General features: G+C 56.8%; 1 protein-coding gene across 1 annotated transcript in view; it reads right to left on the bottom strand.

Annotated features, from left to right (window-relative positions):
• Positions 1–25,342, bottom strand: part of CERK (ceramide kinase) — a 45,836-nt gene that overhangs the window by 10,044 nt on the left and 10,450 nt on the right. The window contains exons 3-7 of the mRNA XM_042948351.1: positions 11,315–11,428; positions 10,867–10,989; positions 5,767–5,892; positions 4,096–4,159; positions 3,673–3,818 (exon numbers count right to left, since the gene is read on the bottom strand). Of these exons, the coding sequence (XP_042804285.1) occupies positions 3,673–3,818; positions 4,096–4,159; positions 5,767–5,892; positions 10,867–10,989; positions 11,315–11,428 (573 nt within the window). The remainder of the gene's footprint in view (positions 1–3,672; positions 3,819–4,095; positions 4,160–5,766; positions 5,893–10,866; positions 10,990–11,314; positions 11,429–25,342) is intronic.

The raw sequence follows: 25,342 nt of genomic DNA on the forward strand, positions 1-25,342 counted from the left end.
GAGGCTCTTAATTATGTAATCTACGCTGACATGTGGCTTCTGGATGTTGGTAAGTTATATAAACACGTGCATATTTATTTTTCACCAATCTTAACCTGAAGACTTCAGTGACACCTCGTTCCAAAAATGAGCCAAATACACATTTTTAAATAAACGTTTAAGATTATAGGAGTGACTAATCTTAATAAAAATCAACATCAACAGTGTCCACGAAAAGCCTCGCGGTTTCAGACTCTCCCACCCGCTCACTCGTCGTTAGACTGAAGGGTGCTCGGATAATATAAACAGTTTCGAGAGCACAGACTCCAAAAGACCTAGCTAATTAATTTGAACCATGCCCTGAGGTAGTCCTTCACATCCCCAGAACTTTCCAGAACATCCGCAGAGCCCACTTGCTCCCCTTGTGTGCCCAGGGCCCTGTTTACTTTCCTGGCAAGCCATCCCTCATCACAAGAGCTGAGGAGACCCCCACACTCGCCTGCACCTGCAGGGATGTAACGCGTACGGTCGGTGGGGATCCTGCAAGGACCTCCAATAAAAACGCAGAAGCCGGCGTCTGGCTTCTATCCTGCACCACAGCCTATAAACCGAGGCCTCTGAAGCCTGTCCCTGCGTCTGGGCCACCCCGTACAGGGGGACCCCACGGGGGAGCTCCGAGTCTCGAGAAGGAACCTCGTGGGGCTGGAAGGGCTGCGAGCGTGGGACGCCCTCTACAACCACAACAGAGGTGGGCCCGTGCTGTTCCCAAGCTGCCAGAGGCGTCTCGTCTAGGGAGGCGTGGGCGGGACAGGGCGAGGCGACCGGCCTTTCTGGTCAGGCGTCCAGGGTCCGGGCCTGGGCCGGGCTGGGGTGTGGCCCCCATTTCTGGAGCCGGAGTTCAACGCAAACACCTTCTATCCAGGTGTAAGATGGACGGAAATGTGCTTGTGTTCCAGGATTTAATTCTAGATCCCGCCATCGCCCTGAACGGGCAGGACGCACCTTCTCTCTCGGTCACCCGGGTCCTTTGGGCAAAGAGTGGGGCAGGTGAACACAGCTGCCGACGGTTTTCAGGGATCGTTTTACTAAAAGGTCAGATTTTCGAAGGAGGGGACTGCTCAGCCTCCCGCCTACTTGGGATCCTTCACGGGGCCGCCGCCCCTCGGCCGGCACCTGCCACCTGCCCCTTTCTCCCAGGAGGCCCCCGCCCCCCGAGGGCAGCACACCCGCAGCCAGGCCCCCTCCTGCCCTCACCACACTTCACCCCGGAAGGCCGTCCAGAGCCCCCCCGTCTGCAAGGGCGTGGCCCCTGCCACTGCTCGGCTCTCTTCCTTATTCACCCATGTCTGCGTCCCCACAGCCCGCGCGCCCGGCCTTGCTCACTCCTGGGCCGCAGCCGGGCCGAGAACGCACGGGCACCAACGGACTGGGTGATCTCTGGCACAGGTGGAGGGACCCGGGCGCCGGCAGACAAGTCCACGCACACGTCCCGGTCCTCACGGGTGCCCCCAACACCACTGTTCCCTCCTAGCGTTCTGTCAGCGTGCCTTCAACAGCTCGACCCTCGGGTCCGACGTAACTCCCCGGTCATCTCCTCAAGCCTGTGGCCCAGGCTTTAACCAAGAGGAAGGCCCAGCTTCCGGCCGGAAACGCAAGGTCTGGCTCAGCTCAGGCGTCAGGACGTGGTTCTGGCATCATCGGCCCCCCACGCTGAGCCGCGTCCCTCCCGAGGCGCTGGGGCCCCACGGGGCAGCACAGGGGCAGTGACGGGAAGACGCCGGGTGGAGGGTCGGCTGTCTGCGGCCTCGCTAATACCTCCAAATACTCCAGCGGAAAGAGGCTGAATTTAGGAAACATCAGCTCGGGACCCAGAGCGGCTGCAGCGGTGGCCTCCAGCATGCTCTGTCCCGGACCCCCCCACACACCCCCCCCCTCCTCCCGACTGCTCCTCAGGGCCCCCGGGAGCCCCGTCTCGGATCTCCATCAGAACTCTTGCCTCGTCGTGGCCCCTCCCCAGGCTGCCAAGTCCAACATCACGGGGTCACCCTGGCCACCTCCGTCACCCTTGGTTCCTTGGGCTCGCTCTGTGCCCAAGTCACAGCCGCCCACGGGGCCACCGACCAAACCACGGGCGTCCTCCCTAGGCCTCGGGCAATGGCGCCCTGAGCAGAGCGTAGGGGGTGGTCTTCGAGCCCACGCAGACGACACTGCCCACGGGCCCATGAGACCTCTTCCCTCTGTGTCTCACCGCAAGGCCCTCGGGACTCGAGCCCCGTGCTGGGCCCCTGTCCAGGCGCCTCCGTTACCCCAGTCCTGGCACTCCTGCCCCACGGGCCCCCCTCCTCAGCGCACAGCTCATTCCCATCTGCCCCCCGTCCCAGCTGACCCCGTGCACGGCTGGCGCCTCGCCTGTCCCCTCTCAGAACGGCCCTGGACTTCCTGCAGAGAGAAGCCGTCCCGGCCGTTCTCCCTGAACTGTTTCCCCGCAGCGCCCACGCTTCCTCGTGTGCTGGGGGCTCCTCCGTGGGCAGAGGCCACACCCGTCTAGTTCACTGCACCCCAAGGCCCAGGGGGCGCAGAGGCGGCCTCGGTCCGTCCTCACATGCCTGATGCAGCTGCACGGGCTCCCACGAACGTGAACGCTCAGAGCTTAGAGTTTTAGGTATTAGAGCTACTGCAGGCACGTGGTGATAAAAGACATCGAGGAAAAATAGTTTGGCACGTGGACAAACAAAATTCACGTAGCCCAGAGCAGACCACATTCAAAGTCCAAAGCCAAGCCCAACCTGAGAAAACAGCTGAGACCTAAGCGACCAAGAATAAATACGTTTAACACACAAACACCGTCAGCCGGAAAAAGACAAGACTCCTCCTGACTGTAGGGTGGGGCAGAGAGGTCTCTGAGTTCCCACGGTCCGTGCCCTTCTGGGTGACCTTGAGACCCCTCATCTGTGGAGGATGGCGGCACCTCCCTCACAGAGCGGTCGTGACCACGGAATTACAGGAATTACATGACGCGTGACGTGGGGATATTGCCCAGACCCTGGCCCGCAGCCGGCCTGTGTCAGTGGGGACACAGGGCGGGGACACAGGGCGCAGGGCAGAAGGCGCCTCATCCCCGTGGCCTTGTTTGCAAAGCCTTAAACCAACAATGCCCAGGCTTTGCTTGGCTTAGCACTGTCATTTTTCAAAGAACTAGGCACTTCCTAGAAAGACCTAAAACCCGCTGAGCTATGTCTTTGGGACACAGCCTAGGGACCCACGGGGCTAACAGGCCCGGCTCCCTCCTTTCCCGGCCCCCATTGCACGGGCCCTTCCCCCAACCCCAGCGCCCCCAGGTCTGGGCTACAAGCCACTTCTAGAAGACCACCTGCTTTCTGGGGTCCTTCCCTCCTCAGTTGCGCTCTGGGGTCCCAGTGCCCCCCGTCCCCGCAGCCCCTTCCCCTGCCATTCGGCAGTCCTTTGAGAGCCAACTGTCCCCCAGCTGCCAGCTGCTGGGCGCCTGTGGGAAGCAGGTGTCGGGGGAAGACAGGCCTCCCCCAGGCACACATCAGCGGTCCTTTCCTCCGCCATCAACTGTCAACAAAGCCTTCACCATGTGCTGATAAAATCCCCAGCTCGGGAACAGAATGAACCTGAAGGGAGCTCCATGCCCCCGGGGACAGGGACGGGGACGGGGACGGGACGCCCTACCTGCGGGGATGATGCCGATCCGGAGTGGGCTGGGCACCAGGGCTGCCCGGGGCTGGTTCTGGTCCACGCCGGCGTTCCTCTGCGTCCTGCCAATCAGGCCGTGCAAGACCTCGCTGAACATGCCGTCTCCACCAACGCAGACGATCCTGCAGGGGACACGGGCGTTAGGGTCCCTTCTGCTGTCCCGGCAACGCCGTGCTCTCCACTGCTCAGAAAAAGTTAATCTGCATATGCAGGTAGTAAGACTGAGAAGGAAAACGGTCCGCGGTTGTCTCCCAGACGCAGGAGAAGGTGTGATGGAAATTTTCTGCAGTTTCTGGTTTTCTATAGGAAGCAGGTTTACTTTGACAATCAGAAAAAGCAAGGGCAGGGAGCGGACAAAACTAAGACAGGTGGGGAGGGCCTGAAAGGAACCTTACTCACCCGTCGTATTTATCTATGTTGATCTCGTATAAGCTCTCCTTGGCCTGATTAGCACGTTCGGTGACTACGGGGAAAAGATATAGTATTTCATTGTACGGTTTACGTTTGAATCTGAGAGTCTGAGTTAACATAAGAGGCAAGCAAATCATTCTTTTAAAATGAGGTCCTAGAACATCCTCAGGGGGATGGAGTGGGGGTGGGGCACCGAGCCCAGGCGGAAGCAACCCTCGTTCAGGACGCATTCCTCCGGGGGAGACGCCACCTTCTTGGCATCTAATTGCCAACAAATGGTAACTTTTTGGAAAGAGATTTTATAGCTTTTCCTTATTATCCAAGTTAGCTTGAAATTTTAGAAAATACCAAGACAGAAAAGAAAAGAAAAGAAAAGAAAAGAAAAGAAAAGAAAAGAAAAGAAAAAACGTCAGCCCATATCTATATACTCAACGTAAGACACAAAGACACAACTGAAATTCTGCCGTGCGCGCAGACTTATACCCCGGTGTTCCCGGCCCTGACCGTTTTCTTAAGTGAAAAGCTCTCCGTAAAGACCACGTTAAAGGTCCACCCGCTGTCCCTTCCGTTTCGCCACACTCGGACAGTGGTACCTCCCCGTTTCCTGTCAGCGGGCATTTACGCGGTCTCAGTGTGCCGCTCTTACGGGACGTGGCAGTGCACGCGTGGGCACTTCTGTGCATCCGACTGCCGTCCTGGGGAGGACTCACATCTGGGCTCCTCGCCGACCCCCTAACTTGTAAGGCTCTTCGCCCGCACTGTCAGTGGCTCTTTAACACGCGTGTGCAGACCCCAGAGCACGGGGTCCGGGGAGGAGAACCCCGGCTTCCTGCACCCGCCCGGCGTTGAGAATCTGCACTAAAAACCACATCACGTTTCTTAAAACATCACTCATTGGTGAAATTACTTCTAAGCCTTATCGAATCACTCGTCTTTCTTCTTCTGCGAATCTTCTGTCCGTGATCCTGACCCTTTTATCTTCTTCGTGTTTCTCTTCTATGCTAAGACTGGGCCAGAGAAGTATACATTCTTTGTTTTGTACTGTTCCCACTCTGGCATAGAAAACAACGTGTTTTATTTTGTTTAAAATAATCACATGATGGGGCACCTGGGTGGCTCAGTTGGTTAAGCGTCCGACTTCGGCTCAGGTCATGATCTCACAGTCCGTGAGTTCGAGCCCCGCGTCGGGCTCTGTGCTGACAGCTCAGAGCCTGCAGCCTGCTTCGGGTTCTGTGCCTCCCTCTCTCTGCCCCTCCCCTGCTCCTGCTCTGTCTCTCAAAAATAAACATTAAAAAACAAAGCAAAAATAAATAAAATTTTAGTAAGTTTTTTTTTTTTTTTTAAAGTGTGGAGGGGCGCCTGGGTAGCTCAGTCGGTTAAGCGTTTGACTTCAGCTCAGGTCATGATCTCACGGTCTGTGAGTTTGAGACCCACGTTGGGCTCTGTGCTGACACCTCGGAGCCTGGAACCTGCTTCGAGTTCCGGGCCTCCCTCTCTCTCTGCCCCTCCCCCACTCATGCTCACTCGCGCTGTGTCAAAAATAAATAAACATTTAAAAAAATTAAAAATAAATAAATAAAATAATCACATAAGATAAAAATCTTGTCTAGAATCATTCTCAAACACGCCTACGTATTTAACGGAGAATTTATACCTTACCGATTATTTCGGTGGTGATGGACGCTAAGGTAAACAGTGGGGCCACTTTCCTTTCATATATCCGCTTGCCTTGTCCTTTCCCTCCAAACGGATTAATAAACACCAGTAAATGCTTTGGTCTGGATGCTACAAGACAACAACAATGCGTAAATCACAACGGGTGTGGCAAATACTCTCTCCGAAGTACTGTGTTACTGAACAAAATCAAACCACGATGGTGTGAGAACTCTGAGCAGTACTGTCTGGGAGAAAGTATTTTTAAGTCAAAGAACAGCACGGAAGGGCTTCTTCATCTACGAGCAGGGAGAAGGGCCGGCCTGTGAGAACGGGCAGAAGCTGTGCACATCTGTAAGGTCTCCCAGAAGCCCCCAGAACTCAGAATTCCGGAAGGCGGCAGCAGCCTCGCCTGCTTCATGTTCAGGAACGTGGGTCTGCAGAGAACAAGAAGAAACGGATATACGGAACAGAGCACCAGGGGAGACAGACAGACCGACAGGCACAGACAGAGCCTGACATGTAGTCCGTGGAGACGGACAGACGGCGAGACACAGACAGCCCCCCGGTCCCTGGTTCCAGTCCCGTCCAGAGAACCTCCCCACGTGGGTCACGCCTGTGCTCTTACAGCAGCTCCCACATTTCTGTTGGGGCCAGTTCAAACAGATTGTGATACTTAAAAACCCAACTTTACTAACAAATCAATCAACGTGGCAAGAAAGTATATATGCCCAAGAAAACTGAAAACCTAAGTCCCCACAAAATCCTGCACACAGATGTTCCCAGCGGGGCCATTCACAACAGCCCCGAGCAGAAATATCCCAAACGCCCGTCGACCGACGACCGACACACCAGTGGTCCAGCTGCACAATGGAATGCTACTCGGCCATAAAAAGGCACAAACCGCTGGCATATTTACCAGCACGGACACATCTCTAACTCATTACGCGGAGAGCCCGAAGCCCTCGAAAGGCCCCCGCCACACGATTCCATTCAGAGTGATCCTCTCTGCGCTGATGGGAAGGATCGTCAGAAGACTCTGGGGTGACGTGAGTCTCACAGGGAGGGGTGTGGGGTACACGGCACCTGTATGTATGTGTCAACATCACGGATTTAAACTCACGGTCTGTCCGTCTCGCTGTACGGAAATTCTAGCTCAGAACTGTAAACAAATGTTCATCTCTAATTAGTGAGGCGCCCGCTGAAGTGTTTAAAGGCGAAGCACCCCACGTCCATCACTTAACTCTGAAACTCAGCGAAGAACACTATTAACTACTGGACAGATCCACAGACATCGACAAAGCAGATACAGCAACATGTTAACCACTGTAGAATCGAGGCTTTGGATATGTGTGCATTCACTGTACAATTCTTGCAATTTTTCCCTTCTGTATGCTTGAAAATCTTCATGATAAAATGGGGGGGGGGGGGATAACACACAGTAGAGAAAATCAACAAAGTCAGAAGTTGGTTCTTTGAAGAGATTCATGAAATTGGTATTCCTTAATAAAGCTGATAAAGAAAAAGGGAGAAGAGATAAACTATTAATTACCAAGAGCAAGAAAGGGGACATTATTCCAGAATCTGCACATATTACAGAGAAAGTGAAAGGATTATGAATAAACTCATAAATTTGGATAGACAAATTTTCTGAAATACAATTTACCAAAGCTGGCAGAAGCAATAGAAAAATCTGATGAGTCTGATATTTAATAAAGAAACCAAAGTCATTAATGAAAACCTCCCAAAGAAAGCCCAGGCCCAGAGGGCTCACCAGTGAATCCTTCCAAGATTTTAGGGAAGACCATAGTCCCCAGAATCACATAAACTCTTGCACAGAAGGACCGAGCACCTCCCAGCTCCCCGCACGGGGCCACCAATGCCTGACAGCGAAGCCAGACAAGGGCGTGGTCAGAGGGGAGCTATGGGTCGATGTCTCCCCTCAGCCGAGGCGTAGAAATCCTGAACCAAACATCAGCAAGTCAACTCCAGAAATACATAGAAAAAGAGTAACACGTCATGACCAAGTTGGATTTCATAGGAATACAAAGGCATCTGCACAAAGAGAAACCAATGTACTTAACACACGGACTCCAAAAGGAGACGACCACACAGGCACCCCAACAGATGCAGAGAAAGCATTCATCAAATTTATCAGTTAGTTATGGCTGAAGGAAAAACAAACTCCTAAAACTAGGAATTTGAAAAGAACGTCCTTTATATGTTTTTACCTGTTTTTAATTCCTTTTTCATTTTTACTTTTTAAGAAATCTCTACACCCAACGTGGGGCTCAAACTCATGACCCCGAGATCAGCAGTTGCCCGCTCCGCCGACTGAGCCAGCCAGGCGCCCCCTTTAATATGTTTTTTTAAAAATCTATGAAAAACCTAAGAAACATCATCCTTGACAGTGAAATGTCGGAAACGGCCCCGAGAACAGGACTGAGACGACCCTCCCCACGCTGGGATCCACACCAGGGCAAAACTGTGAGAAAGAGAACCAAGACGGATGAATGAGAAGGGTCATTATTCACAGCTGACACGATTGCGTTTGAAGAAACTCCAAAAGAACCATCAACCTATTAAAAAGTGGACTTAGCAACGTCACTGGACACAAAGTGGAAATCCATTCAAGTTCTGCACACACGAGCCAAGTTCGTGGAGAACAACATGGCGGTTCATGGCGCGTGGGGGGAGGGACGCTCCTTCCCTCAACGGCACAGGGTCGAGCAGACATCTGTGTTTAAGTAAACCCTGACCGCTCACCTAACACCACACACCCAAATCAATTCTAGGTGGATTCTAGGTCTAAATGTGAAAGGTAAAACAAGGTTCTGAGGAGAAAGTATCTTCATGGGTCTGGAGTGGACAAAGATGTCAAATAGGACCCAAACTAACCATAGAGCAAAACAAAACAAAAAGATAAATAGATCTACATTAAAATGAAGGATGTCTGGGGCACCTGGGGGCTCAGTCGGTTACCCGTCCGACTCTGATCTCAGCTCGGGTCTTGATCTCACGGTTGGTGAGTTCGAGCCCCATGTTGGGCTCCATGCTGGGATGAAGCCTACTTAAAAAAAGAAAAAAAAAAAAAAAAAAAAGGATGTCTGTCCATCAACAGACACCAGTAAGGGACTAAAAAGGCAAGCCACAGAATGAGAAATGATGTCAGTAATTCATAAATCGAATAAAAGATTTGGATCCATGACATACAAAGAATATCCATGTAACATTAAGAAAAGACAGATAAGCCAACAGAAAAGTGGACAAGAGACCCGAACAGCAGACTCCTTACGAAAGGGGATTTCCGAATGGCCCAGAAACGCAGGAACGTGTTTCTCAGCCTCTTTAGCTATCAGGGAAATGTAAATTAACCCCGTAACGCAAGACTCGTAACACCCACCCAAACAGCTACAATTATTAAGGTGTGGGCAAGACTCGGGGCAACCAGGACTCTCATATTCCGCTGGCGGGAGTGTCGCCGTCTGACGCTGTCTACTGAGGTGGCACATACGCCCCGGGGGCCACTCGAACCACCAACTCCACTCCCGCACGCAGCCAACGGACACGCAGGCATGTGTCCACACAAGACATGCACCAGAACGTTCAGAACATACAGGATTGTCTGCAACGGCCCACACCGGGGAGCCAGCTCTCCCAGCGACCTGCCACAGTAAAATGGATGAGTAAGTGGTCGGACACGGAGGGCCACGCCATCAAGAGAACGAGCAGCTGACACCGCACGCACAGCGTGGGGAAGCTTCACAAACTGACACTGAGCCAGCCAGCCAGACACAGGAGCTCTGCAGAGCACGGTGACTCATCAGCTGAAGCCGGTCGTTCAGAAGCCAGGCAGTGATCACCCCGTGGGGGAGCGGGGGGAGGGGGGGGTGCCTGCAGGGGGCCCAGGGAGCCCCGGGAGCTGGCGGTGTTCTGGATGTGGATGCCGGATACTTGCTCAGAGCGCCGGGTGCGTGAGAGCTCCCGGGCCACGCGCTCCGGATCTGGGCGCTTCCCTGCGTCTACACTACCTCCAGTAAACACTACAACAGACGGACACAGAGTTAGTTACAGAGTAGCTGAAGTAACAGAGCCCCGGAATTCTTGTCCACACCAGCGCCTGCGACGGGCGTACAACTGTGTGCGCTTTCCCACCAGTTACACGGGAAATAGGCGCCCGCCGTCCAATGGGGGGCAGGTTCGGCGAACTTCCTCTTGGGGTCTGAACCTACAGAATCGGCCCGAGTCTACAGACTCAGAGTCTCAGGAAAGCGAGCAGAGGAAGCAGGAAGGGGGCAGCGGGGACGAGGAGGACGAGTCTGGAAAGATGGAGGACAAGGCGGTAGACGGACGGGGGGCAATTTCCGCGCAGACTCACACAGCGGGACGGCTCTTGTGCTGGGAGATGCGGGGAGAGGTCGGGGGTCACCGGCCCGGCAGCAGGTAAGGGAGGTCACGTCCCGCGGGATTAGATGGCGGAACGCAGAGTACCAAAGGCACCTTTTCGAGCGAGCAAGTCTCTCTGCAGCTGGCGGGCCTTCGACACATTATAATTCGCTTCTTTGATCCAGAAGCCAAATGAATCAAAGAAGACCAAAAACAAACCTACCCACACACGGTTTCTCTTCTACAGTGAAAGAAAGCCTGGACCGAGCTCACAGAACGACGTGTTAAGATTATAACCAAACAGGACTCCAGACAGAGGATGAGCTGGCATCTTCCGCGTTCCAAGGGGCGACCGACAGACTCGGGGCGCAGGTGTGCACAGGGGCGCCCCCACGTCCCTGGCTCACTCCCCACATCCACCGGGAACGTAGCTATCGCCCTCCCCGCTTCCCAGAAACAGAACCTGAGGCTCAGTGGGCCCAGGGGCCTGTCCCCGCCCACCCCCCCCCGCCCCCGCCACCTCGCGGCCGGTCAGGGAAGGCCATGCTCGGGGCAGCGCCCGGTGCCAGGCTGGTCCCGTAACTGGTAAAACTGGTATGTTTTTAAGCCACCCCAGTTCAGCAGCGCACTTGGTTACGGGAAGGTGTGCAAAAGGCAGGGAAGCAGCCACGATCACGGGGTCCCGCGCGGGCCCCGGCGACCGTGCCTCTCTCCACATACTCAGCTTCTCCAGCAGCTCCCGCAGCGTCTGCAGCCACAGGTGACACAGCGGCTCCTCAGCACAGCAGAAGGTCACCTGCGCCCACCTCCAGCGGTGACGTCGGGCCCTCTTCACGCAGTGCACTGCGGAGACAGACAGCGCGGAGGGTCGGGGGGTCACAGAGTACAGCCTCGCGCCCCGTGTGCAGCCTCGCAGCCTGGCAGGGTCCCCGTGCCGCCCCCGCCTTCCGGCCTATGTCTCAGTTCTCCTCACTCATGTTAAAAAGCAAAGAAAGTCAAAGCTGGTCAAGACATTAATCAAAAGGAGATCTTGGGAAAAACCGCATAAGGCAGTCTCTGCGAGATCAAGCAAAGAAACACTGAATTTGTCGAGCAAGTGACGAAACCATGGCCTTTTGGGGCATCTGCGCGCAGTCCCCGGAGACGCGGGACGGATTCGCTCCATCACCTGTGAAAGCGAAGGGCTTCTCCATCTTCTGCCATTTTCCGCGGCCGTAGTGTCTGCCGTGGATGTCCGTTTCTTCGACGGTGATGATCTCAGAGACGGGCACAGAGCAGGCATCTGGAAAGACCACAGCCTCACGTCAGACGACTGCACAGAATTCACACAAACACAGAAGTCCAACCCGAAATGCTGGGAACGCTCTGCTTTCACATTCTCATTAGAAATCCAGAAGTAAAGAAAAGAATCGTATTGTAGGTTTTGAATCGGCGCTAACTGCGGGGGGTCGACGTTACCAGAGGGTGGGGTGGTTCACCCAACAGAATGGAGACCGCCAACTTTCCAAATGATTTCCTCCGCTGCCTTCCCCGGCTGGAGACTGTGCTAAACTCGGGAAAAGAGTCTCGAGACACAGTGTCCTTAGTCTGGCTCAGAGGTCCAACTAGGGAGGAAGCACATGGCAGGAGCCAGGACACCGGGGGTGCCTAGAGGGTGAGGGCCCCTGGGAAGCCGAGGCGGGGGAAGGGTGGGGGCTCTGGAAAGGCCTGGGGGGTCCAATCGGGTGCGGGAGGGGGACCCCTGGGTGGGCCTGCAGAGGACAGCGACGGATGCTGTCCACCACGGGAAACCCAGGGAGAGGCCGCCTCTAGGTAAAGGGCCCAAGAAAGCCAGACATGAACACAGCGGTGGCAGGGGTGGGGGAGGGGGCAGGGGGAGAGGGCAGGCGGTAACAGAAACCAGAGCCTGGGACACTGGGAGGCCAAGGCCCAGGACAGCAGGCCCTGGTCTGAACAGCCTCCGTTCCGGAAGCTCCTCCGTGAACTGCTGTTAAGATTTACCAGCAAGAACGTTATCATCTGCGGTTTGGTCCCAGCGTGGCTATGAGACCTGCAATCTAGCCGAAGCGCTATAATTTCTGTAACAGCCATGTGAGTGGTGCTGCTCTGACACCCCAGGACCTTTACATCGTTGTGAAGTCCTTGCCCTCAGGGATCGGGGTGTAAGACCAGGAAGGCAGCGTCTGGATGGGCTGGGGCCCCTTGAGAAGCCTTGGGGGGCTGGCAGGGCCGGTCCCCAGTGGGGTCAGAGTGGCCAGGACCACGGGGAAGGGACACTCTTGCAGAGGAACCAGAGGTGGGGCCTCAGAGGGCGGCGTGGGCTCAAGGTGCCCACCAGGCCCCGCTCCCGGACACGGGGGTTGAGCGGGGTGCAGCTCAGGTCGCAGCCCTCAGCGACGCCTGTCGCCCCGGCCTCCCTGCAGGGCACCCTGCGCTCACCCTGCCTTGGCCGGAAGCCGTGGCTCTCTCCTCCCCACTCCCCCCTGCCCCCGCTGTGGTCGGCGTCTGCTCAGGGCAGGGCAACACCTCCCTGCTCATCCCACAGCCTGCCTCTCCACGTCCTCCTGCCTTCCAGCCCCGCCCCGCCCGGCACCGGGCACCCATCTCCCACGACAGGAGTGTCTGGGGTCCAGCTCTGCACGGGGGACAGGCCGGGCCCACGCAGGGAGGAGTCGGGGGCTCACCACTCACTACCGAACGCTCACACGGCGGTCTTCTGAGACCACCGAGAACAAACATCAGGACCTCCCCACCCCCGCACAGTCACTGCGCTCAGGCCCGTCTGGTAAGAAACGGCAGAGAGGAAACTATACGAAGCTAAGTGCGCACAGTAATTCGGACTAACGCGCTTCTTGACGTTCGAACAAACGGCTGACCGACTTAAGAAACTGCACAACAGATGAAGACAACAGTCATGTCATGCTGGTGAATTAGTAAAAGTTACAAATGACTCACGGGAGAACCCACTGAAAGGAGTCTACACATTAATAATTCCTAATCCTGCCGGATTGGTTTCACAGACCCGGGTGACCACAGGAGGGCGGGCGAGACGTCGCAAACGCCACCACGCGCTCAGCTGCGCCGGCCTCTCGAGTCCCACAGGCGGGGTCACGAGCCCGCTACGCCCCACGCACCAATGACAGGACCTCGGCTCTGACAACCCCCATGGGCACCACGTGCGGTCCCCGCCGCAGGCCCCACCCCGCCCTCCTACAGAGTGCAGGGGAGACGACAGAGGGCACGCCGTGCTGACGTCGGGGCCGATGTGCAGAGCAGGGGTGCCCAGGGCAGGTCTCAGGGTCTGAACAGACACTGGAATGGGGCCAGGACGCGCAACTCAGAAGGCGGCCTGGGAGAGAAGCAGGAGCCGAGGGGGAGGGGAGGGGAGGGACGGAGGGATGCACAGAGGGACAGGGAGCTTGTGCCTCCGAGGCTGGTGGGGCTCTCACTCGGGTGGGCTGGAGCTCAGAGGGCTCTGAGCAAAGGGAGACCTGGTCTGACGTGGCTCTGCTCCTGGGTAACTGAAATGTGGGGGAAAGGCCAAGGGACAGGACACAAGGGAGCCTTTGGGACGAACCCCCGTGTCCTGTTACATTAAGCCTAGTTGCCTGTTCCCTGGGTGAGAACAAGACAGAACTATGAAAGCAGAACCTGCTGTTTTCCCCGAGTATTGTTCTCACACGGAGCACAGAGGAGTAAACAGAACCATCTTCTCCAAAGAGGGACCGAGACCAACGGAGAAGTAAAAATCCCTGTTATCAGGGAGCCTGGGCGGCTCAGACCATTGAGCATCCGACTTCAGCTCAGGTCATGATGTCACAGTTCATGAGTTCGAGCTCTGCATCGGGCTCGCTGCTGTCAGCATGGAGTCTGCTTGGGATCCTCTGTCCCCCTCTCTCTGCCCCTCCCCTGCTCATTCTCTCTCTCTCTCTCTCTCTCTCTCTCCCCCCCTCTCTCAAAACTAAATAACATGTTAAAAAAAAAAACAAAACCAAACCCTGTTGTCTGCACACTTCACTGAGGATTGTCAGTAACAGAGTACTGGGTCTGGCCTAGAGGCTGCCCCTCGTGGGAACCCAGGAAGTAGGGCCTGGTGGCCGTGGCCGTGGCCCCGGAGGGCGGGCTCTGCCTGGCTACCCGGCCCTGCCAGTAACCACCTTAAGCTGGTAGCGTTTCACGACCGTACGTGAGTGAGGATGACATCATCAGACCCCTAGGGATTTAGGAGGTTAAGTAAGATCAGGGGTGAGAAGGGCTCCCGTCCCCTCCTCTGTGCTCAGCTGAGGACCTGCACTGAAACGCCCTCAACGCAGTGGCCCGTTTCTTTTCTAGTTCGATGCACAGGTGCAAACCACGGGCCGGAGGCTCTGTTCTTTAAAACTTTCATCTCTAGTTAGGAGGAGAAGGACTCCATCAAGAGTCTGAGAAAACGGATAGCACGTCCCTGCAGGACACAGAAAATGTCACCCGGCTTCCGTCCGTCTCCTCCGAGGTCAGTCCCTGGGGGCAGCAGGGGGACCACCGTGGTCCTCCGAGGGCAAAATGCCTCCACGTGCTGGCCCGGCGGGGCGGCCCGGCCCAAAAGTGTGTGTTGCGTGAACACGCAAAGCGCGGGCAGGAACAACAATAAATCGGCACACGTGTAACACCGGGAAGAGTGTCTTGCAAAGCTTAATGGGAATTTGGGGCACTTGTCATTTTCCACATGATGCTACCATTTCTCCAACGTTCACTTGCGCTTTGCACACTCTCCCGCTGCCTGTGAGACCAGAGAGAAAAGAATGGGCTTCTGTAAGAGTGTGCAGCAAGATGAGGTGACAGGCAGGATGAGAGTCCTGCCTCGAAGAAGGGTGATTTCCCGGCCAGACCGGACCTGGCTGGTGGCCAAGTCGCTGTGCAGCAACGTCCCCGTCAGGACTCACGAGACAAAGACGCGGGGGCCCAGGGCACATGCTGGCTCGTCCCACAGCCTGGCCTGCCCCCTGCGGCGGCCCCCCCATCAGGGACAGTAGTCCCGCCTGACCCGGACCAGGATGTGCGCTTTCCTCGCCGACTCACCAAGCATTTTCTGGGGGGAATCACCCTCAGGGTCTTACCCCTCATCACTGAGTTCTTCGAGCTGATCGTGGCCCTGTCTGCAGAGGAAGCAGTGGCCGAGGGTCACGGGAGTCACGTTTGGCTTTATAAAAGTAACATCCTGACGCCTCCTTTTAAAAACTTTTGAATGGGGCTGCCTGAGTGGCTCAGCTGGTTAAACGTCTGACTTCGGCTCAGGTCATAACCTCACGGTTTGTGAGTTCCAGTCCCACGTCAGGCTCTGCACTGTCAGTGCTGATCCGGCTTTAAATTTTTTCTCTCCTTGTCTCTCTGCCCCTCTCCTGCTCGTGTTCTCTCTCTCTCTCTCAAAAATAAATGAATAAACTAAAACAAACAACAACAAAAAGCTTTTGAGTGAAACATGCTTTTGGGATAGGTATCTCCAAAGGACTAGAAGATTCTGGAAGCCACAAAACTTCCCCAGACCAGGGCTTCTCACGGGCTGTCCTGGGCTGGATCTGAGCAGCATCCCTGGGCTCTACCCAGGAATGCCAGGGGCGCCCCCAACATTGCCAGACGTGAGCCAGTGTCTCCTGGGGGCACCATCACCCGACAGGGAACCAGTGCCTTGGGGCATCAATGCGCTTAGCAATCTGTTCTTTAAACAGAAATACAGGAGGGGACAAGGGCCGGTGTTGGGAGCACAGGGGAAAGGCGGGGGCCGCTGAGCGCTCTCCTACATCACAGACCCTCGTGGGGTCTCAAGTACGTGTGCGTGTGTAGGTCCCAGGGGAGCCTCACACACAGCCTTCGAAGCCTAAACCTATCTTCTCTACTGTGCTGCCCCTTTCCAGAAACGTCCTTCCCTGCTGTGTCCCCAAGTCGGTGAAGAGTGCCCCATGCTTGTGCTCACCTGCCCAGCCATCCAGGACCCCTTGTCTCACTTCCTCTCTGCCCCGGGGTGGCTCCCTGCCTGGCCCCTCAGGCCCCCGAGGGTGCGTAGACGCAAATGTGGCTGCGGCACCGCCCCGTCAGAATCTTCGCCGGCTTCTCCCACCAGGTCAGGACCGTGTTCAGACATCCTGCTGCTCACCGTGCAGGTTCATGCAACACCCTGGGCCGGGGTGCGGCTGTCAGGGCCCCTCCACCGTCCGCCTTCCTGGCAAAGCCCGCTCCCCACACCCTGCCTCCCGTCCCGGCGTCCGCACGAGGCCGAGGCAGCACATACTCAGAACGGCTGCTGGAAATGAGCACAGATCCTCCGACAGGAGCTGGAGATTTTCATCCAGAGCTCAGCCGAACCCTAAAGGAGCCGTGCAGAGACCCCACGGCGTCACGGGTCTGCTTTACAAGGCCTCTGCTGGGCTAACTCACCACACCGAGATGGTCTCTTCGTTGGTGACGCTTACAAATGCCTGAGATGGGAAAGGAAGTCCACCTGGGTGGGCACCGCCCTCTAACAGGACTGGAGCCAAAGCTGCGACCCAGCCGGGCCGATGGGCACACGGGTCCTCTGCACCCTGCTCCCGGTGGTGGGGGGGGGGGGTTGGCGGCCACAGCCACCGACAGGGGCCACGGCATCTCGCGTGTTCAGGTGAGACCACACAGAAATCGGAAGCCGCCTGGGTCCACCGGGAGAGCCGGCACGCCCCGGTTCGGGGATGGTTCCCACGGCCGGTGCCATGGTGGGGGGGGGGGGGGTCCCCTAACGTGATTAGAGAGAACTGAATGATCAAATGTCCGGGTGCCACCGGATACCTCCTGGCAGCCTGCCAACAGAGCCTGCCTGCGCAATCTTCCGTGGGCTCCCCAGGCCCCGTGGGAACTGTCTCCAGGCCGTGTGTGTGTGTGTGTGTGTGTGTGTGTGTGTGCGCGCGCGCAGCTGGGGGCAGGGGGACTGGAGGCCACACTGGACACAACAGCCTGCTCATCCCCCGACCTCTGGCCCTGTCTGCCCACTCGCCACTCCCGGGGGACGCTGGGCTGGCACACGGACACACGATTTGTTCTGTGGACACGCTGTGGCTTTAGTCACTTGGTCCCGCCAGCCCAGCTCTGTCCCCCTCAATTGCCCTAAACCTTCCCCAGGCCTCCTGACCTTGCCTAACCTCACACCCTCTTGCTTCAGACGGTAACAGAATGTTCCACAAAACCATCCAGAAGACCTACCCACTCATGATGGCTTGGACATAACTTCCACGAAAATATTTTCCCGTCTCCTCAAACTGAATTTCCCAAGAATACATCGTTATGCCGCCAGACAAAAAAAAGTTTCCAACAAAGGAGGCGCTGTCCCAGGGGCACGCTGAGCTGGAACCCGCATCTATGTCACAGACGCGTCCTGGGGACACCTGACCTCAGTGCCCCACAGCAGCAACTCAACAGCTGGCAGTTGAAGCGGCGTTTCCAACCTGGCAGATGAGTCAGTGATGCTCCGAGAACCTGCATTCCGTCACGGGCGTGGCCCAATCCACATCCTGAGTCGGCGTGAAACATTTCAGAAAGAAACTTCCATCGGGCCAGCAGACAGAAAACTCGCCACGCAACCTGACATGCGGTCGGCAGCCGGCTCGTTCCAGACGCCTGCACCTGCCGCTTCCCCGAGGCAGGGGCTCTGCGTCCGTGCGCCCCCGTGGGGAACACTGGAAACCAGCCCCCTGGCTGTCCGTCCTGGTGCTAATGTGGTTTCAGTTAAGTCTGCTCTCGAGAAGGCTGGATTTGGACCCCAACAGAAACAGACTGTTTTATTACCCTCTACAGATATTGCAAATTTTGAGAAACAGACGTTCCAGTAAAGTTGATCATAAACAGAGAACTAAAGAGATGCTATTTATTAATGACAACAGACTCTCTCTCCGTGGAACGGCACATGTTACTTCCGCAGTGAGAGCACTTGCAGAGAGAAAAGCCCAAGGACAGAAAGAGCCATTTGTGTTCGAAGAGTAAAGTGGAGAGATGAGGGTGACGGGTCATTAAACCCAGACGGTCACCGCGAGTTCGTGGGACAAGGGACCCAGGGCAGCGCCGGCTTTGAGGAATCAGCAGAAGAAATATCGGCCATAGGCAATCACGATGTGATGGAAACACACGGGTTTTGCTACAAGCGTTTTCTTCCTTGCGTCCTCCCCCACCCGGGACGCGAAACCGCCAATCGGCACAGTGTCCTCCGGAGGTGTGCGACCAAGGTCTAGTTTGGCAACACCCTCAAACGCTTGGAAGTGAAATGTCAAGTCGCATCGACTTTTGCAAGGCTGTCAAAACTGAGCAAGTTCAAAATAAAGGAAAATACAGAAGAGGCACGTTTTCAACCAGATTAGAAAGAGAAAACCATACGTTTTGAATACGTATTTGGTATTTTTATTCTACGCCATTAAACATTTTATACACCGATCTCGGGATAGGACACTCACTCTACGGTCTTCTTCACTGATGATGAATTCTACCACTTGCCCAACATGACAAATTCCAAAGTAGCACAGAATGAACTTACGAGGTTGCCCTGGAGTGCGTAACCCCTAACCAGCATGCTGGGGAGATACACACGCCCACCACGAACACGGCTACCCGCCTCACCCAGGGTTTCCCACTTCGCAGCCTAAACGCCTCCCCAGCGAGGCCCCCTCCCTTGTCCGCACACACACCCTGCCCCTGATCGCTGTGCGCACACACCAAGGCATATACGCGGTCATCTCTCTGCCGCCCTGCCAGGTCACAGCTCCCTGAGGACGAGCCTGCCGATGTGCCCCCAGGGGTCACCCCCTCACGGGGGCCTGGCGCTGTCTCGCTGTGGGACGCGGACCCACTGGCTCTACGCCGGGGGCCTGGTAACACGGCAGTGAGCCTGGTGGTTTGCGAGTGCAGTTGTGTGCTAAACGGGTACGTGCGTATAATCCCCACAACAACTCAAAGGGTAAATACGGTCCTCGCTTTTCAGACGACTCAGCAGGAGGCCTTGCCCAGGACCCTAACCCTAACCCCAACCCCTAACCCCTAACCCTAACCCCAACCCCTAACCCCTAACCCCTAACCCTAATCCTAACCCTTGTCCCAGTCACAGACGGTGAGCAGCAGGCCCGGGACGAGCCACCGAAACGCTGGCCTCTGAGCCAGTCCTGCCTGCCCGCACCGGGTCCCGAAGGGCCCCCACCTCAACCCCTGGGCCCGACCCAGGCCACGAGGGGTGCAGGTGAACAGCCACAAACCACTCAGAAGTCGGCGAGGCGGCTTTTTGCTAAACAATAACTTAGCAGCCAAGTACAGCAACCTGTGTTTGCGTCTTTAATTCTGAAGGACTCACGCTTCATTTGTAAGAACGTCCTTGTAAATACTACACTAGGGTAGGTCATTTTGTTAGGCTTTGCACATTTCATAAATAATCCGTCTCCTCAGCTCCTGTGACCCAGAACCTGCTGGCTGCCACAAGTCCCCCCACTCGCCCTGTCAGCCCTCGGCCGGACTCCGACGCCCAGCCTCGTGCATTCAGTCCATCGTGACATCTTCTAATAATAAAAAAGCAATTCATCTCAAGGGCCACTGGTACTGGCTCAAATATTACAATGATTACAAACTGAAAAAAATGTTCTCACGCAATAAAGTCCTTTTCCAAAATGGCCTGAAATGTTGCAACCAAATCCCGGCTGAAAGTCTGGGTGCTTTGCCGACGGCGGATATGATTCCGCTGTGCCTCCCTTCATGGGGAGGGTGGCTGTGTGCTGACTGGCAGTTAACCCTCCCTTAAGGGTGATGAGCGAATGGGCACCACATTCCCAAAGCGGCACAAGCGATGCCCGGGGGACAGCCAGCCCTGTAGCATCCTGGCAGGACCCCCAGGGACAGCCGACAGGGCTCTGCCCTCTGTGATCTCCCCGGCCAGGTCTGTTCTGTCTGTTCCACGGTGCTCACCGCAACCCGCTCGACTGGATTCGCTCCACAGTCACGACCCCGAGGAGACACCGTGCCTGCTGTCAATCAAGTTCCCGTCCCAAGTTCCCAGACGAAACGGAGCCCACACAGCAGCCTCGTACCCAACAGGAGGGGGACTTCGTGTGTGTCACGGGGGTGGCCCATGTGTGTGAATGCACACACACACACACACACACAGATGGGGCAGGGTCGTGCCGGTTGGAGCGTCCCACTCAGTAGGGCCCCCGCAGACCCCCAGGAGGCCGACGAGGGACCAGAACAAAAGCAAGTTCACAATCAAGGGCAGAGCTGTGCTCCCCGGCCCCATGTCTCACACCAGGCCCCGCGCAGGAGGCCGCAGGCGGACAGGCCAGAGCAAGCCACTGCACCTGCTCTCGGCACCCAGGGAGCGGCCTGCCATCCCGGGGCAAAGTCTGAACCTGCCTGCGCTTGGGAGGGAGGCAGGTGGTGGTGAGGCCCAGGGGAAGAGTCACGGCCCATGAGCCCCCGCGCGCCCACCCCGGGGAGCCCGAGCAACAGGGGCCGCCCCGGGGACCGGGGACCGGGGCCCAGACGTCCGGGCAGGCCGCACCCGTGCCGACTCCGTGCTCGGTTGTGCACGACGTGAACACGCTTCCTTGGGACACCCACTCGGCACACGTTTGCTGAAGGAACCTGAGCTCCAGGACAGGGCGTCCGCCCACAGCTGCCACGGGGACCCAAGAATACCACGCGGACGAGCGGTCACTCTGTCCCTGGCCCTCCTGCGGCCACATCCGGGCCCGCACGCTCTCTCCGACCGTTCCACGTGTCCTGTCCCCGCACGGCTCTTCCAGACGGCGCGGCGCTCCCTGCGGGCGGAGGGTGAACGCCGCTCCACCAGGGCCAAGACCGGCCTTCCTGGGAGTCCGCGGGAGCGGGGACAGCGGCTTTCCCGGTGCCCTGTGTGCTGGCGCCTCGGGACATTCCTCAACGTCTGCTTCGGTCTGACAACGGGAGCGGGAAAGCGCCTGCTGGCACCTCCAGATAACTCGCGCCAGGGTCACTCCGTGTCGCAGCATCTGGGGAAACGGCGTCTCGGGCGGGCCTCTAACCGAAGGGCCCTGCAGCGACCGGGCGTGGCCACCCAGAGCCAGAAGACAGCGTGCGGGTGTGACGGGGAGGAAGGGCGCAGTCACACGGAGGCCCCTGGGGAGGCAGGCCCAGATGGTTTTGCAGAGCACGGCCGCCTGCCAGCTCCGGCCCGCGGGAGCACTCCAGCGCGTGACCCTCCACAACCGCCCGGGGCGGGCACGATTACAGCCCCCGCCGGGCAGACGGGCAACGAAGAAGCAGCAGGGAGTGACCTGCTGGTGTGACCGCACGACCGCGGACCCAGAGGCCTGGCTGCGAGGCTACAGACACGGCCTGGGTCCCCGGGTACCTCCGGGGGCTCTGCCCCCACCGCGGTCGCCCTCCCCCCCATTCGGCACCTGCCCTCGGCACCTCTGCAAGGCTCCTCCTGACCACAGACTGTCCCCCGGCCCTGCGTGGCGTCACCGGCAGCTGCGCATCAGCTCAGAGCAGGGAGAGGACAGGCTTACGTGGCCTCCACGGAAGAGTGGAACGTGGATTTCTAATGGGGACAAAAAGCACGCGGAGGAAATACAGAAATGCGATCGGTTTCCAACCTCTCTGCGGGCGTCACAGGGCATCTCCCGCAGCATACGTGTCAAGGAGGAGATTTTCCACCACGACCTCGCCAGCGTGGACAAGCTGTGGCCTGCCCAGGGGAGGCTGGAGGGAGGTAGAGGGGACAGACGGACGGACACTGTGTGAGCACCTACTGCGTGCCTGCATGTGCGGGGCCTGTGGGACCCAAGGGCCCCCGCCCACCTCAAGGCCTCAGGCCCGCTCACTGCACACAAGGAGAGGCCTGAACTTTCGATCTTTACGTGATCGCGACCTGAGTCAAAGTCGGACGTTCAACCGACAGCCAGGCACCCCCAGAGTGTGTCTGGGGACACATCGTGACTAAACAGAGTCCGTCCCCCGTTGAACCCACCCTAACCTAGTCCCAGGACCCAGCCTGGGGGGTCACGGTCTGCCTGCACCACGCACATGCAGGGACCCTGTCTGTCCACCCCTGTGGCACCTAGCAGACGCCTGTGGATGCTCGCAGAGGAACCCTCCCTGACAGTCTCCAGCTTCCTCCCGATCCCACCACTCTCCTCACCCTCTTCTGACCCGAAGCCAAGCCTGCCTCCCGCACCCAGCTTTCCCACACCAGCCAACCCGCAGCACACCGTCCCCAGAGGGACTGAGTGAGCCCCCGAGGGTTCCGGCCCTGGCTCTTCCCCACCCTGTGACCTGGGCCCCGTCCACACCTGTGCGGCCTCTACACTCCTCAGACCCTGGGCAACCCTGGGTGAGCGTCCCCAACCTGTGACCAAAGGACCGAAGCCTCAGGGCCCGGCAGCAGCTGCCCACTGAGGACCCGGCAGATTTCCGCTCCAAGCACCTGCTGTGTCCGACCCCACCGGCTACAGAGGCCAGTTGGGGCCCCAACCCCGGGATCCACACCCTCGCAGGTGGCTGTCTCTGCAACGGGGACAATAGTGAGATCACCCCGAGGGCTGTGGGGAGGGTTTCGCGAGGCACGGAGCAGCGTGAAGGCTCCCAGTCCTGGAGGGGTGGGGGAGGCCCACAACCCGTCTCTCTGTCTCCCACAGATCAGGACTAGGAGCTGGGGACAAGACGGGAGAAAGACAACTCACTGAGAACCCCAAGGGCAAAAGGCCAGAGAAGCCGCCCCTGGAGAGCGAGCGGTGTGGGGCGGGAGTCTCCCTCTCCTGCTGGTCTCTAGCTGCATGCGGACAGCATGATACCTGTCCGCCTGGGCACAGGAGCCCAAGCAGGGCAGAGGAGAGGGCTGGAGAGGGTGTCCTGGCTCTGGGTGTGAACAGACACACGCCTGGCTGCTCAGGTGCGGAACAGGCAGGAAGCACGGACGCGCCGTGGGACCCAAGCTGCCACACACCCCAGCACCGGGCCCCAGCCTCCCCCGTGTGACAAACGTCAGCGCGGCTCCCTAGCAGGATGGCAAAGGCCTCGAGCGCCAGACTGACGCAGAAACCCCTCCCACCGCATCAGACGCCCTGGGCATCCAAGCCCAACCTCGCCGAGCACCCGTTCAAGAAAATTCTCCGAAGGACTTTAACAGGACTCACGGTCCTACAACAGGATATTGAAATGTCTGGAATACAGATTAATCAACACACCAAGAACCAGGAAATGCCGACATTCTCCAGGGAGAAGACAAGGCATGCCCAAGCTGAGGTGGCCTGGATGCTGGAGGTCGGGTAATGACTCTCAACTTGCCCTGGCAACCCTGCTCAGCGAGGTACAGCTGAGATGATCGGAGAGACAGCAGTACTCGGGAGAGAAAAAGAAACCATCTGAAGGAAACAAATGGAGAATACAGCATTAAAAGTACAGTATCTGAAACAAAAAGTCCACCGACGGGCTCAGTAACCAAATGGTTAGGATACAGCAAAGTCAGGGGAGTTGAACATAGGTCAGTAGGAATAATGCATTCTAAAGAACAGAGAGAAAAAATATTTTTTTAAAACTTTATTTATTTTGAGAGAGAAAGAGAGAGAATAAGCAGGGGAGAGGGGCGGGGGGGTGGGGAGAGAATCCCAAGCAGGCTCTGCACCATCAGCGTGGAGCTTGACATGGGGCTCAAACTCATGGCCCTGGGATCATGACCTGAGCCAAAACCAAGAGTCGGACACTCAACCGACTGAGCCACCCAGGTGCCCCAAGAAAAAGTATTTCTAGAAAATGCACAGGGAACTGTGCTTCTGAGAATACGGACTAGGTGCCCTTTTCCCCGTGCCTCCTCCTGAGTCAGGTATGACAGACGGCAGGACTCTGGAGGGTAGGAGAAGAAGGGAGGCTCTGGGACCGTGGGACCCAGGGAGGGACCCAGGGAAGGACCCAAGGAGGGACCCAGGGAGGGGCCCAGGGAGGGACCCAGGGAAGGAAATGGTGCTGAGTTCCCTGGGTTTTCCTTCTGCCTCACACATCTGGTTGAAGAATCCCGCAACTTGGAGATGCCAACAGGCACAGGCACAAAACTCCAGCAAAAGCCAGAGGACAAGGGAAAGGACAGAACAACAGCATGACAGGAAACTTCTAGACCAGAACGGCTCTACTCCAGGAAACACACAGAAAACACTGGCCCCACCTGCACACACACTAATAAAGGCTGATCAGGAGCCTGGACTTCCATGGAGGAGTTCACAAGGTCCCCCAGCGCTCCCAGCCAGGGTGATGTGAGAGAAACCCACGTAGGCAGCTGGAATGTTCATCCAGCCAGCTGGTAACAAGCCTCACTCCCCCAGGAGACAGAAAAGGAGCTGGACTTTACCTCCACCCGGCAGGAGCCAGGTGCCCTCGGCCTCCTTGCTGGGATGGTGTCAGAGAAGACACAGTGGGGAGTCAGGACTTTGACCACCCACCCAGATCGTGGGAGACCCCGTAAGGAGTAGTCGCAAGGCATCCCACCCCTCCCAGCCGAGGAAGTATCAGTGGAGGGCTGGTGGGGGGCGGAGAGGACTCCCACCTCACCGGCAGCAATGAGGGACCCCTCCTTGGTTGCCAACAAGGCCAAGGGGAACCTGGACTTCTTCCCTCACCTGGCAGTAACTAGCCACCTCTTCCCTGATGGAGCAGTGTCAGAGAAAGCCAGCTAAAAGAGAAGATTTAAATAAGATCCAGTCTCATTACGTCGTACAAGAATGTCCAGGTTTCAATAAAAAATCAGTCACCACAGTAAGAACTGGGAAGTTCTACAACTGAATGGAAAATGACAGTCGCTAGAGGCCAACACTGAGATAGCACAGACACTGGCAAGCACTGTTTGAGCAGATGAGAACATTCCCTGAGCAATTACACATGGAAAGCCAACGAAGGCCTACAAAGACTCGGCAAGGGAAGAAAAGATAAAAAATGAACCAGACAGAAATCTGAGAACTGAAAAATAAAAACACAATAACCAAAATAGAAAGCAGGGGGGTAGACTTGAACACAGAACGGAGGGACAGAGAAAAGAATCAGTGAACTGAAAGATAAAATGATGGAAGTTACTCAATTCGAACAACAGAGAAAAATAGTTTTTAAAAAGTGAACAGAACCTTGGAGACCTGTGAAATTATAAACAAAGATCTCACGGTTGTGTCACCAGTGTCCCAGAAGCAGAGAGAGATGGGTT

The sequence above is a fragment of the Panthera leo genome, chromosome B4 (assembly GCF_018350215.1).
Source record: "Panthera leo isolate Ple1 chromosome B4, P.leo_Ple1_pat1.1, whole genome shotgun sequence".
Classification (NCBI taxonomy): Eukaryota; Metazoa; Chordata; class Mammalia; order Carnivora; family Felidae; genus Panthera; species Panthera leo.